Genomic DNA, 15,707 nt, shown 5'->3' on the forward strand with positions numbered 1-15,707 from the left:
AAATAACCATATTAGCTTCCAGCCAACCAAATCATAATTTCTGACAACCTCAATAGCCCGTGCAAGGAAAAGTGGACCTCTGTCTTCCCTAAAGCCAGATGACATGAAAAGAGAAGAACGAGAATCAAAAGGATGATTGTGGTTTAAGAAAATAAGATTATAAAGGGGAAAAAAGCACCAGACATTTTAACAATCCCTCTACTTTGGATACCTTTAAAAATTCAAACTGCAGAAATGAGTTAGTGACCTGTACAAATTCATTATCTTTCCCCATGAGAAAAGAAGCCAAGTGGAACTGAGCTGCTTTAGTCAGATGCTGGTCAAGCAGCAGCTTCATTTCTCAGTTGGTGAATATAACATATTCCATGCCAGATGTTACTGCCCTTTCCTCAAGGCCAGTAGCCACATACTACGTAAGGAATTCACAGGACTATTTGTGGAGCAGGGTCCTGCTTGGGAAGAGCATGCTGCAGCTCACAGGTACCACCACTGTGAGGGGTGCAGTTGATGTTAATCTGGACAGACAAGGTTTGGTATTTTGGCATGTGATACTGGATGCAGAGGCAGAGAAGCTGAAATATGTCTGTGTCATTTATCACCCACACATGCTTAGCATCAGTGATTGCTGCTCTGCACATGATTTGTTTTGAATGCATAAATTAAAGCCATGGTGTAAAACCACCTCCAAAACTGAAGTCCATTTATGAGTCAAACACATGTTACTTATTAAAAAAAAAACAGTGCACAGACAGAAGATTTTCAGGCAGTTTCATCTAATTTTCTTTTCCACAGCAGGGAAACTCTTGCTAGAGTTCACCTTCTGGCCTACCATTTTCAATATCACTTTAATCGATTGAGGTTTATAGATTATGGCCTCGCACAAGCTACACAACTATTCAATTTCTTACTTTCTGACATCCCATTCCATCATCTTCTAGCAACAGTGACTTCTTTATTGGATAGGAATTTATTTTTATTTTTAAAGCTGTGAAATAAAACAACATTCCATTTATTCAAACATGAAGATTAATGCCATCTCTGATTAAATCTGGATTTATGTTTACATTAGTAAAACAGATTTGTAAAAAAAAAAAAGGAGTGTTCCTTCAGGAACACTTTTAGAAACTCTTGTCACTGTGCCAAGCAAAACTGACCTCTAATAAAAACAAAAGTACAGAGGGTCTCTGACTACCAGTGACAGGATCATTCATCCACAAGAAAACTCAGATACTATTGAAGTCCTAATGAAAGGAATAGCCAGAAGGAATTCCTGAATGCAGGCCATGTTTGTCGCGGTTGCAGAGCACCACCGTTTCCAAGCCTCAGCAGGCTTTTGAGCCTTAAGAAAACATGCTCTCATGCTCTCCAGGGCTGCCATATGGGAAGAGGCAGAGGGGACCAGGCATCCTTTTGGAAAGGCAGCTTGGGCAGATCAGTGCACTCAAGTGTTGCTCCCTGTCTCTGCCCTGTGTCAGTCAGTGTCTGGAGGCAGCTGTCACATTGAGACGTGCTCTGCTCCTGTGCTTCTGCTCTCTGGCTGCAGATCTGAGACCCCTGTGTGCAAATTGCTGTAGTTTGGTGGTGTGGGTGGAGACAGGCAAAGGGTGGCTTAGGCAAGAGCAAATCCACTGCAGGAGACAGGTGCTTTATGTAGCCTCTGCAAGACGATGCAGATTTAAGAGCAAGTTACACTAAAATGGGAACTTAGGATGGGAAAGAAAAATGCAAAGGCAGAAAACTTAGAAAGCAGTGTGAACGATGATAAAGAAACCTGAAAATAGCCTACAGTTGTCACCTAGGCTGCACAAAGCAATCCATATTCAAGCAGCTCCTTTGTGAAAGTTGGATTTTGTTAAGATCTGGGTAATTATTTTCTGCTCAACAAGATGCAGATTAACCTAGATAGAGCCTTTGTAGATTAATGTATCTTGGAAAAGTCAAATAAATATTAGACCATCCATTACAGCCTGAGGATCAAACACATCTCCTTTCTAATGCAGCGATATTTTAACCGTATAAGGGGCAAAATGGTCCTGCTACATATTCTCCAGTGCTTCTTCCCATGTAATTATAATAACACCATCAAACAATGTTCATTCATTTTTTTAACAAGAGATCATCACTTAAGCAAATGGATATTCTTGAAATCCAGCTTTATCTCTTGCAGACTGGAGTGTTCCCATAGCTCTACAATACTTGGTATTTTGATAGAAGATACCAGACTGCACAATATTACATTTTTCTACAACCCATACATATTTTATGTATTTATATGTACTTCAATTTTAAACTTGAACCAGCAAAACCCAATTTGCTCTGACTCCAGATACTTCCTCTTCCCCAAACAGGTAAAACAGCACATCTCCTGATAAAAAGTTAATGATGCATCTGTAGCAACACATTAATTCAGTATTAACATTGGACACATTTGTGTTTTACCCTGCAAATTCTGCCTGAAGCTTGAGACAAGAAGAAAACCAGCCATAGCAGCAGTAAGACTGCAGACCCTTTCATCAGGAGCCACTTTACTGAATGTGACCATTGCCTAGAATACAAATCTTATGACATAATAGTAGCAAATGGCAAGAATTGACAGATGCAATGGATATCTGCCCTGGGGCTTGCTGGTAGCTTTAGTTATTAATCTTGTTTGTATAACAATAGCATTGATGTCATCCTATCATAACATATTCCAAGAAAACGACATGCTTTCCTGTCAGTTGCCACTGTGTTGAAAGTAATTTCACACAGCCCACCTAGCAGGCATCAGATGGTAATGACTTTTAGACAGCATTGATCTGAGCTGGCCTACAGCCAACCTCCTAGAGGTAAAAGGATCCATACACTAAACTGTTCCTAAGTCCTGTTGGCAGGATGCTTTAAAAATAGAGAGCAAACAAAAGCCCTGGCATGTTCAACCTGTGTCCTCCCTCCTGGCAAACCCAAAACAAATTGGCAACCTAGTCATGATAGGAAGGAGACAAAAGGAAGTGAGTCCTGAAATCAGCTGATTTTGTTTGGCTTCTTCTGAAGTGACTTTTGTCTGATTCAGCAATTGTATTACTCTGGACTCCAGTTTCTGCTAAATTCCCCTTCTGTTCACTCAGGGTTATTTTTCAGACTTCAGAACTAAAAGTGGGAGCCTAAAAGTATACAGGTTGCTTAAAATTAATATATTACACGCCATTGGTTTGAGCATTTAATAGAAATGAGAACAACTGTAAGATGAATTAGCCCCTTCCTATTTTGTATACTCTCTCTTTTTCAGCAACACATGCACCAGAAATCTCAGCACAGGCTTATTCCTCAAACTCAGCCTCTTGCTGCTTTCCCTGCTGGCCCTGCACTGCATTTCTCTCCTCACTGTTATTTGTGATTCCTTCATACTTAAATGCCATCTACAAAGTATGCTATTTTCTTTCTTCCATGCCATTAAAGATAATGTCAAATAAGATGAAACTGAAAACCAATCTCTCTGGCATCTTACAGGAAACAAGCCCCAGCTCACTACCTCACTGCTTATCCTTGTCTGCTTTTTATTTCCAATTTCAGACACATCCCTTTCCCAGACCATTCAAGTGAAGCTCTTTGCTATTCTGAAAGCCACATTCCATAGACCTTACCATCCCTTCAAACCTTAGAGGTCCATATCCTGCAATAGAATGGATGCACTTAACTTTACATATATAAACAGCTACATTAAAGAAAATGGGAGTAATTGCCTGCTACAGCAGATGCAAATGTGTTGTCAGGATAGAGAAAATGCTATAATTTTGTTCTTCTATTTAAAGAACACAGATCCATTTCATCTACAAACTTCATTCTTTCCAAGAGCTTTAGTGATCATGGTTCTGTTTGATGTCTTCATTCTCTGTCAGTGGGAGTCTCGCTATTTTCTTAAATGCAACCAGAATGTCAAACCAGATGTTTAGTGATTTATTCTGATGTATTATTGGATACTGTGGATGACAAAACATTGGGCTGAGCACTCTCCTTTCTGCCTATGAAGTCTTCCAAAGCTTTTCAGCGTTATTGGTGATACAATAATTAGCTAATTCCCTTAATTGTGGAGAGGCCATATCAGCCAGAACAGATGGAAATTAATGATTAAGCTTTATCACAACATTTTTATAGTCTGTTACCTTTCCTTTTGCCTCTATTTTTAAATGGATATTCAATGTGCTGAATATTTTTTTATACTCTCAGGCAGAAGATCTTCAAAACAAAATCTGGGCCAGATTTTCAACAGCTTTAGCTAAGAAAAAGGTGTTGGATTTTCAAGAACTTTGATGAACAATCTGACTGTCAGTGTCACCTCAGAGATCTGCTGGACACTGGGCTCCACTGAACAAGTGTCCTTATTGTTCTCTCCCCTACCTTTTTAAACATTTTTCTTGTTACCCAACAAAAGTTCATTGTCCTTCAAGGAACTATCATCGTTCTGATGAAGAAATCAGAGGATTTCCAGCCTGTATCCAATTAAATCCTTCCCCCAAACAGGAAAACTTTTATACCTCTTCCCAGACTATGTAATTTCTCCAAACAAATTCCCCAATAGCTTTAGTCCTGAAATATGGTAATCCTGTAATTCAGGTTTTAGAATCCTACATTTAAGTGCTTCACTCCTTTGTTACAGAGGATTTTGCATCATATAAGGCTTAAAAAAAAAAAAAGAACATAACATTAAACTCCAAAGCAATCCTCCATGTGATATCTCAAACCCCTCAAAGGTGGAAGTGGCACAGTGATTGTGCTTGGAGCTACAGTTCCACTTTGGAGAGAGACAGAGGGCAGAAAACTCTGCTTCTTTAGTGTAGCTGCTGACCCTTTTCTTCCAAAAACTCCCTGGAGCCATTTCAGGAGTTACTCACCTATATGTACTTAGTTTGTCTGATCACTGGCCCAGAGCTATTTAGAGGTGAGCTGTGCTTCTCTCACAGATATCAAGTCAGCAAATAAGAGTCCTTGTCAGCTGAGTCATTTCTGCCAGCTTTGCATTAAGTACCATGGCTGGAGGGGATGTTCAGAAGAAGTTAGGCCAAGTAAGAAGGCAAAACATCAACATCACTCAAGAGCAAATTCCTGCAATCGGGTCAAAAAGCAGGCAAGGGTTCAGGTAAGAGCATGTCATAGCTGCGTGCAATAGGACCTGGCTCTGGAAGCAGGAGGATCCACACGGGCGTGAAGGTAACCTGAGGTGGCACTGACACAACCTGGGAGATGCCCACAGCATGGCAGGGAGAGCACAGGCAAGCCAGACTATCCCCAGAACCACACTGTGCATCCAAAACTGCAACCTGCATCATGTTAACTGCAAGTTTTATGCAGAAAAAAAAAATGGAATGAGAAAGAAGAAGGAATGAATATCAAAATAAAGTGCATTAAAATAAACTGCTCAGGACAGGGAGAAGAGAAGGGGTGGGTATTCAAGAGACTGTCTGGTCCTATTTCCAAACATTTTCTTTTCCTCATTTAAATGTGCAATCAAAATCCTTGGCCCACCTCAGGGTATCTGTGTGCTCAGAGGCCCATGGTTCTGATGGTGCAAAGAGTCAACAGAAAGAGATCATAAACTATTCCTTCTAACAACCAGCTTCATTTTCCTATCTGTCTGATTGCAATTCTAAAAATGTGTAACTGCACCTCAGCCTTTGAAAAAATTACTAAACTATGCCTTACAGATACATCCCACCTGAAAAAAATGCTGCAGATCTGAGGTCCTCAGCTCTGAAATTCAGATTTGGGATTTTGTTCAGGCACATTCTAAAGATATAGTGGTGTCAGTGATAAGGTTGCAGTACTGGTTCTTCAAATATTCCTCACCAAAGCTTGGGGGCAACTTCAAGTAAAAAAATCGAAGCTCATTTGAAAATTGCAGGGAAATTACAAAGATTTCAAAGCCATGCAAAATTCAGCAGCAAGCACAGCCAACTACCACCCAGCAAAGCAACCTTCAAAACATTCTGCATATTCAAAGTGCTTGTAGGTTTTGCTCATGTTGGACATCTTCCTAAGAGTCTCCAGTGAGCAGGGAACAGCAGCACTCGAGAGCAGGAAAGACAAACAACCAGGAACACACACACACAAGGGAAGGTCCCTGCAGCCAAGTCCAGCCTGTAAATTTGGGCAGCTGACATTACAGATGTCTTCCCCTTGCCCTGTTGCTAAGAGTGGCTGTTCTGAAAAGACAGACTGAGACGGGTCAGTGGGCATGCACAAAACACTGCTCAGACACCCACTACCATCAAGACACGGGGCTGAGTTACTGGTCACCATTTAAGAGATTAAATTGGTGCCGTGTCAATAAACAAACAGTAAAGGAGATGGCAGAAATCCTTATCCCTTTCCGTCTCTTCCGTTTGCTGCTGTTTTTACTCTGCCCCAATTCTGAGCCTCGGTAGCAAGCCCCGAGGTTTTAAAGCAGCAGAGCAGCAAAGATCCCTGGCTGGGATCAATGCTAGGGTCAATTTTCTCTCCATACGGTTGCCTGTTCCAGGGAGGAAGAGGAGGAGGAGGAAGGCAGATTGAAGGCAACAGCTCTGCATCAGCAATCATAAACCCACATCAGCCCCGAGGGTCTAAAAGGCTGAACAGTTTCCTGATAAGAGAAGGCAGAGCCTACAACAAACAATGTGGTATTCCTGCCTGGGAGGCACAAATTCTCTCCATCACCTCCAAGCTTCCAGAGCGCCCCACCAAAACAATTACATTATAAAAGCTGCTGAAACCAGAGCTTTTCAAGGAGGCCAGTCACGAAGTCAGAGCACAACAAAAAAGTAAGCAGGGAGTGTTGTAGGGGCGGGAGCCCTTCTTCCCATAGTGGCTGAATATTGGCATGTATTAAATATAGACACAACAATAAGCAATAAATCACAGCCCAGGAGAAGTGCCAGGTGGAATGCACTGGAGGAAATTAAAATATCCTTCTTGATACTGTTCAGGATTGAAAGAAATACAAAGGAGGTCAAATTGACTTATCACCTACATAGCCAGGATGCTAAGGGGAGGAGGGGTTCCAACACTTGCAGCTGAGAAAATTGCAGTTGAAAATTTCCTAGACAAAAAATAAAACAAAACAACCACCCCCCCCCCCAAAAAACCAACCCAAAACCAAAAAACCTCTCAGTCTAAAATGTGATAATAATAATGCAAACATTCTCTCAAATAAATAAATTATGGAATTTCTTGGCTTTCCTACATTTTCTTATTTTTTTCTTCCTTTTTCCAAATGCACAATCCTTCCACGAGGCTCACCAAAAGGGCAAAAAGCTGGTTTGCAACGTACATGAGAACACTAAATGGTCAGCACCAAAATTCAGCAAATTCTGGCCTCCCACATCACACCCCACCATGCCATCAGGAGACCCTATCTCATGTACCTTGCTATTGCCCAGTGGCTGAGTTTTGCTGATTTCTATCATGAAACTAGTCACTGGAGGCAAAATTTGAGTCTCCTAACCCTGAAGATCTGGTCTGTTTTCTCATTTCACTCAAAATTGCCTCCAGGAAGTTTGTTGTAGAAAAAAACCCCAGCACTAGTACACAAACTTCCCAGTAACTTCAGCCAGGACTCAGTGCCATATAGCACATAAAATGGAGGCTGCTTTTGGTCACCAGCAGGCAAGGGACCTCAGTGAGGACAGGTTTTTGTTTTGCTGGGATAAGCTTATACAAGGCTGCTCTGCAGCCTCCAGGACCTAAACATGGTGGTCCTGTGAGATAACCCACCTGTCTGCTCTCCAGTCACTTCTTTTCTCTTGCTTGCCCCATTTCAAGGCAATTCAGCAAACCTCCAACATTTGAATTTTAATGGAAGTGTCATACAAAGTACTTGGGCAGGCTGAAAATAGGACAGCATCTATAAATTACTGGAAAGCTGAACTCGGAAAGCTGAACTAGGAAAGGAAAGGAAGAACTCATTTCTCTTGAAACTGGATCATATATATGTATACACACATAAATATTCTCAGACTGAGACTACAGGACAGCCTGAAAAGGACAGCTGTTATGTTCTACCTTTCCAAATCTCTGCTTTTAAGGGCTGAGGACAGGATGGCATTTTCCAGCTGTGGTTTTCTCTTACTAAACACTTTTTTGTCCGTCTGTTTTAGACATACGTGGATTTAGACAAGCTGATAGATAAACTCTACTGGTTGAAAATAAAGTTATGGTGACATTTTCTATATCAGTTTTTTTGGCAGGAGAACAGGGACATCTTGCAGTAGGCCATGGAAGAGGGAATCTGTTTAAATGTTGCTAACAAAATCCTTCCTCTTGTCTAGCACAGAGGACATCAGTTTCACACAAAACTCTCAAAGAGAGAAGCAAGGCAGAAGCATGAAAGAAGGAAAAGTATTTTCAAGAGATGTAAACAAGTAAATGCTCACAGCACCCAGCGAGATTATTTGAGCATTTGTCTCAAACAGCTGCTATCACACTTTCACCTGCTTAAATGGAGAGGCACCATTTGGATGCAAAAACCTTCTACAGTCCTGTGTGGAAGACTGCTCTGGAGCCAAGGCAGACAATTAGAAAAAGTCATTTTTCCTACTCCCTTTATAAGGTACAATCAAGACACAGAATCTATCCAGGTGTAAGAGGTGTCACACATAGCTGAGATGAACTATTGATTTCCAAAAGCAATAACAAGTAGCCACACAGCCCAGCCCTGCCTAATCCTGTGTTTGAGAGGTGATCACTCTGATAATCAAGGAAAGGCTGGCTGCAACCCAAATACAAAAACCCTCAGCCATACTGCCAATAAGAACCACCAGGGAAACACATGGACTTAATAAAAGCAACACTATAGTATGATGTTTAAAAAAACCCCAAAAACAGAAGTAAATATTGTAAACCCTTACTTGGTAAACATATGATTAATTTCTGAAGAGGACTAATTAACATTTTCCAAAAAAAAAAATTGTTTATCCTCATTGCTGCTGTTATGCATGTATCTGTCAGGAGATGCACTCCAGCAGGGATGTATTAGAGCTGTAAATTTACTTACCCTTCTGTTCTGTACATGGAGCATCTCTCCAAAGGAATTTTTAGCACTCCATTATTTAGACCCACAAAGAGTGACCTGTCGCTGTGTAGGATTTGGAGACTCTTGATTGCTTCCTGTTGTCCATCAGGGAGGATCTGCATTTCCTCTAAATAACAACTCCTCAGACTCCTGTTGGTGGTAGAAAGGGCCTTCAAGATGGTGCCATACTCTAATGGAAGAAGAAACAAGGCACAAGTAAACCTTGGAGGCAGTGACTTCATTTCATACCTGCTTAAAGAGGGAAATACTAATGTCATCTTTACAGAGCTGGTTTAACCTAGCTCTGGGTCACCTGCTGCCCATGGTAGAGAGCTCCAGCTACACCATTACGATCCTCAGCAGAAACCACCTGAGAATGTACTTAAATGGGAATTCAGAGAGATGTGAACCATCTGGACAGTGAGTACCTGGCAGTTTTTCCCAGTTGGAGCACTGAGGCAGAGGAGTCTGGTCCCGTTACCAGAGAGTTACAGAGCAAGGTGACCCAGGATGGCAAGAATCATTTCTGGTGCCTTGAGTCTGTATTTCTATTGGTTTATGAAGCAGATCAGTGTGATTTGATGTCATGACAAATGACAAGAGATGCAGCAGCCCTGCTGGAAATTTCTGAGGCCTCCATAATGACTGCACGGGTCACAGACCTAATTGATCCTCTTCCTGGAAGAAGCCAGCTTGACAAGGGATTGTTATGACATGAGGAGTGCATACACAGAAACATACATGTTTGTGCTCAGAGAACTCTTACCTAAACAATTTAAAGATCTGCTAAGCTGTGGGAGATTAATGCACACCACTTTTCATTGAAACCCCCAAGAGGTCTGTCAGCTGGATGGTTCCTGAAACTTAATCTTTCTGTTCCAGTAACTTCTGCACTGGTGCCAAAGCTCAGCAATTTATAATGTTGGGCTTGGCCACCATGTGAAGTTTCCCTTCCACTTACATGTGGAACAAGACTGAAGTTTGGGCTCAGTTGTCTCAGGACTGAGTTTGTGCTCAGGGCTGCCTCTACTGAAGAATTTCACAGGTATAATGAAAATTTCACATTTTCAGCAGATCTTACTCTTCAGCCACCACTAACCAGGGCCATAAAGCAAACATGAGTAAGTAGTTAAGGTTATGGCATTGGATCTTTCCACACTAATGATACGAGGCAGGAAGTATTCCAACTTTCTGTAAGGCTTTGCAGCTTGGACTCCTCACTTTAAATATCAAGATATCATATTGGCAGAACCATGTTGTATTTCTATTTAAGTACAATATTCTCATAATAATCAATATTCATGGAGTTCCCATACTGGGAGTGTTGCTAGAACATATAAATAATAAACCAAGATGATCACTTTTGAAATAAGTGGTGGTAAAAGTTAGATAAATTATGACACAGTCCTGAAGGTCCATTCTCCTAAACATGAGAATAAGGCAATGACTCTGCATTCAGATGTGAGATTAAATGAACACTTATGGAAGCAATCCATCTTATTCTAAAGTCAAAGCTTCTGCTATAGAGGATAACAACATTATACCCATGAGGCTGGCCATATGCTCTGATTAATCAAACTATTTAATTTAACCTCTATCATTAGTATTACTATGGGCTAAGACAACCATTTTATAATACTTTGTCCTTCTTCAGTATTTTCACTTATCCAAGATACCAGTGCTTTTCAGAAGAGGCAACATGTTCTGCAGTGGATGGAAGTCAAACTGGCTTGCTATGCTCCCACAAAAAAGGCACTCAGCTTCCCTATCTGCCTTAACCTTCAGTGCATGCCTATTCCCAAAAGCACTGGGATCCAAACACCAGTAGGGCCATGAAAGTGCAAAGAAAGACACAATTAAATCCCTGAGCAAACCTGGATGTTATGCATTATTACTGCTTATTCAGAGACAGGTCTGTCATAGCACTGAGAGGCAACTGACATGTATGAAACCACATGAGCATTCCAGCCACCTCTGCTCTTCCCCAATGTTATTTATTAGCCTGATTAGTTGAAAAATGTTTTTATAAGAGGGAGAAAAATGTTATTGTTCTTTTTAAACACAATGGAGATTTATAATCTGATCACTTGGGACTCTGCCTGAAGTCCTCCATCCTGCTTTTAATTTACTCAGGCAAACAACTTCCATGTGGTTTTGCACCAAAATCGTATTGAATGACAGCTGTGTAAGGACTTCACCACTGGGCTCCCAGGGCTGCTAAGTCTACAAGCAAGCAGGAGGAACTGTTTGAAGCCCTCACACTCTTACCTGTTCCAATATACATGACATGGTAGAGAGTATCCTTCCCCTGAACAATGTCAACCACCAGTTTGGAAAATCGAATGCTGTCCTGAGTCACATAGGGATCCACAGTCACTGGCTGCACCACGTCATTCATCAGGAACAGGCGCTGTGCGTCCTGCAGGACTCTCTCTGTCAGGTTCTCATTAGGGCTGTCATCATTCAGTGTCCCACACTAAATACAGAAGATGAATTTCAGAAAGTGTATCTTCTACCCAGCCCAGCATGGAAACTCATGTCCTGTTGATTTCCTGGGGATGTGGGTCTGTGTGAAGGTCACAGGATCAGGCATGTAGCCTGATCATAGGTCCTTAGCCTGGATTTGGCCTGTAGCCCACTCTGTGGAAACTTTTCTCCTAGGGGGTCCACTAACAAGCAATGTGGAGTTTTATTCCCTTGTGATACCCTCAACCAGCACAGCAGAAGGGCAAAAGCCTTCAACAAACCATGGAGAAAAAGAAAGAAATAAAACAAGCTGTAGAAATATTTAAAGGTAGTGGAGAGAAAGTTTTTGTGGTGATAAATCCTTGAAACATTTCAGACAATCTTCGGACACTACCAAGCATATCAGTCTAACAAAACCTGGAGTTTTAAAAAAACCTTAAAATTGACTGGTTTTGCATCAACGAACCAAACTTGCCATATTGCTTTTCTTTGATGTGCTCCCCTCTGTACCGGGGATGTGTTTCCCCTTCTGCCATCTGAAGCAAGGCAGATCAATGACAAGCTCCCCCACCCTTCTTGCCTGACAGCAAATGGCGCACCAAGCCATGACTACCCATCCTCCAGCACCCAGGGAGGCACTGAAACAGGACTCAATTCCCTTGTACTGCAAGAACCAGGGAGAAAAAGAGCTCATCTTTTGTCTTTTAAAGAGTGTAAGTCCTACCAGGTGGATAATGCATTTTAAGGCCTGAGTTTCCATCTTAGATTAATTTCTAGAACTCAGTATTTTCAAAAGCCAGTGCTACTTTTTTGGTCCATGTTTTGCTGGGGCTGGATATCACTCCTCCCCACAATATCATGCATGGAGGGCAGAAAATGTATCACTCCAAAAGGCAGCAGGGTGACTGGTTATTTATATACCCAAGACCATGGGAGACTGTGGTACAACTAAATCCTGCCAAGTCCCATACTGAGTCTATGAACAACTTCACTAGCCACTAAATGAAACTCACACCTGAGCAATTTCACTAGAAATAAAATCCCACACATTTCTTTTTCTTCATTTTGGATCCACGTGTTCAGGCTTTCCTTGAAGAAAACTCAGAATACTGAGAATGATGACGCTGATTTACAGCAGTTGAACCGCAGTGTACAAATTTCCCACGTGCACACTCTCCATACACATCACAGCAACTCTTGGTGGTATCACTGCCATGCTTCGGTGCACCACACAGCCCTTCTCCTACTACATGCTAAAATGAGTTGTCAGGGATTTAACACACATTCACACAGTAAATATGGATTCCAATGGCTGGTGTACTAAGCTTTACAATAATCTAGAGGTTGTCTGAACTAGGAGAATAGTTATGTTAATTCTCACAACCTATGAACATCATCACTTTTTAATCAATTTAAGCATCTTCCTGAATAGCTGGACTAAGGAAACATCAGTGGGATTTTTATGTGTCCTCAGGTGGGTTTTAATGTTTTTTTCTATTGAAATGGTATTTTTAAAGTTCAAGAATCATCTCACATTCTAAAGAGTTCTTCGATCTCTCTCTTGTTGCATCCTATGCTCCTTCTGGTTCACACCACTATCTACTTTTGGATGCTTTTCTCCCCATTCACTTTCCCTTTTAGAGCATCACCTAAAATGAGTCTCACTTGCAGGAATGTCATTGTTGGTTTTGTTTTCTGTTCTCAGCAAGTCACAGATAATTCTTTTGGTCTATTGGCAGCTCATCTGCTGACACAGCATCCCACTGATTTGGTTTAATGTTGTTTTGTTCTAATTTCCTGATTATCTGTACTGTCCTGGTCCTCTGCATCCTTCAGTATTTCTCCTTCCTCTCTGCAAAAAAAAAAATTCTGGCATGCTTCCCTCATCTTTCTTTGTGAACAGTGAGACACAAAAATTAATTTAATGTTTTTGCAATATCTGCCTCGTCTGTCACTAAATTACCCTTGTCATCTCCTTAAGGCTCCTCACTGACCTCTTGTTCTTTCTGTACTTGAAAAACATCTTAATCTCTTCTTGCAATCTTCCTTTTGTCTACCACATACCTCTTTTTCCTTTCCTTATTTTCCTCTGACCCTTTTCTTTCATCTTGCTGCTGCAATCTTTACACTCCACATTTTATCTGATACTTTTCTCTACATGGAAATGCCTTCCAAAGTCCTTTACTATTCCTTCTGGGTTAGCCTAGCAAGAGACAGAAAGTCCTTGATTCTCAGCTTGCCTTAATATTCCCTTTAAATTAAAAAAAAAACAAAAAAACAAAAAAACCCAAACAACACACCAAGAACAACAACAAAAACCTGGCTATGTTTGGCATGGCTGGACCTTCAGCAGGGCTTTATTTCTTGGTTTTGAGTGCACCAAGCTGAGAGGGTGATCAAGAGGCCAAGCCTGTCCCGCCTGATACAGGCAGGAGCCCTCAGTCAGGTGCCAAGAGGGAATTCAGAAGAAGAAATTAGGTTCCTCAGCAGGAAGACAAGACTGTCCCTGCCTGCAGCAGAGACCTGTCTCCCATCTGCTCTTGCTGTGATTTCAGGCGAGTGTAGCATTCTTTTTGGAAGGTCCTTGACACACCAGTTTGAAGGCAGATGGCACTTGCAGGCAGCCTCAGCACATTTGCCATAATAAAGGACAGCCAGATTCAGAAAATTGGGCTGAAAGGATTTGCCATGGGGAAGCAAGGACATGAAGACAAGGATTCCTATGCTGGGAAGGAGCTTAGCCGTAGAATGGGCTCATGCTCCAGAAGACTCAGGGGTGTCAGGGCTGTCATACCCTGCCTCACACTGACTGGATCCGCCGAAAAAGCAACTGCAGCTGTTTTATAATTTTCAAAATTGCTATAACTGACGATCCTGGAAAGTTGCTCATTCATAAACTCAAAGATTTTTAAAAGGAGAAGGAACCCCTGTGACAATCCTCATGTGTCCCCTTCCAGCAGTTACTGTGGCAACATGTCCATGGCTTCTGGCTGAGCTACCATGTGTTAGAAAGTCATTCATCTTCCACTGAAGCACTGGTAGCCTTAGGGGCCCTATCAAGTGATGGAAAATTCATCACTTCCTTGCAGAGTCACAGTGGTTAATTACCTTTCTTGTTTAAAAAATATAGAATGTCTCCATTCTAGTTTGACTTTGGCCAGCTTCAGCTTTCAGTCCTTCCCAGTTCTAGCAGGGACATGCCTTATGTCCTCTGGTGAGAATCGCATCCTCAGAGCATATGTGTCAGTGATAAGTGCAACAGAGATTTAAATCATTCATTATTATAAAAACCCCAGAACATTCCTATCATTCCTTAAACCATTCTATTTTTTGCCATGAGTTCTGTGGCAAGGAGTTCCACAGATTAAAACACTCATAAATATGGAGAAATACAATTTATCTGTACTGGGGGTCTACCTGGAAAAATTAATCAGGTTAAAAAAAAAAAATCAACCCACTGAAGTGACAGAACATTAAAGGGACTGCAGCAAACTGCAGGGCAACAGCAGTACCTGGAAATTTGGGATGGGGTTTAACGTTGGCAGCCAGGCTGATCTTGGGTTTTCTTGGTAGCGGAAGGGGCCATTAAATGCCTGAGTAATGGCACTCAGATTGAAGGCACACACTGCTGAGGCAGCTATGCTGTTTCTGGAAAAGGGGAGGGGGAAAAAAATCAATTTAATCATTAGAACATTGACATTTTCATCATAACAGACATCAAACTCTACTCAAATAAAATACATGTAAATTGCTAGGTAGATGTACAGTGATACCAATCTCAAAGGGAGCAAAAATAAATAAATAAATAAACTGTAAAATGTAGATGACTTGCGTGACAATTTTGACAATGAATTTCAAGTTTGGTTTTAAAATGTCAGAGATTTAAGGGCCATGGAAGCAGTTCTGACAAGAAAGGTGAATACAGTTTAATTTGCATGGATTATTTTTGTCTGGTTTTACTTTTATTTTTTTAACAACCCATCTACCTTTATTGATTACAAACAAGCAAATTTTTAATCTCTTGTTTCTCAAGGTGAAATTCTGTTTCTATGGGTTTCTGAAATCTTCAGCTATAAAATATATCACCTAATATTATATTTATATAGATGCAGTGGAAGGGAAAAGGTGACAGTGACAAACCAGCTGGTTCTGACAGCAGCTCAGCATGCAGAAAGGTCTTGCTAATTCATGAAAACCTCTGTTCTCAATGACCACA

The 15,707-nt window shown here is 41.2% G+C and overlaps 1 protein-coding gene across 6 annotated transcripts in view; it reads right to left on the bottom strand.

The window, feature by feature from the left end:
• Positions 1-15,707, bottom strand: part of SEMA5B (semaphorin 5B) — a 268,694-nt gene that overhangs the window by 48,466 nt on the left and 204,521 nt on the right. For all 6 annotated transcript variants that reach the window (XM_064435011.1, XM_064435012.1, XM_064435010.1 and 3 more), the window contains 3 exons: positions 15,004-15,139; positions 11,294-11,501; positions 9,008-9,215 (listed from right to left, as the gene is read on the bottom strand). In XM_064435011.1, the coding sequence (XP_064291081.1) occupies positions 9,008-9,215; positions 11,294-11,501; positions 15,004-15,139 (552 nt within the window). The remainder of the gene's footprint in view (positions 1-9,007; positions 9,216-11,293; positions 11,502-15,003; positions 15,140-15,707) is intronic.

Source organism: Passer domesticus, chromosome 10 (assembly GCF_036417665.1).
Source record: "Passer domesticus isolate bPasDom1 chromosome 10, bPasDom1.hap1, whole genome shotgun sequence".
In the NCBI taxonomy this organism is placed as follows: domain Eukaryota; kingdom Metazoa; phylum Chordata; class Aves; order Passeriformes; family Passeridae; genus Passer; species Passer domesticus.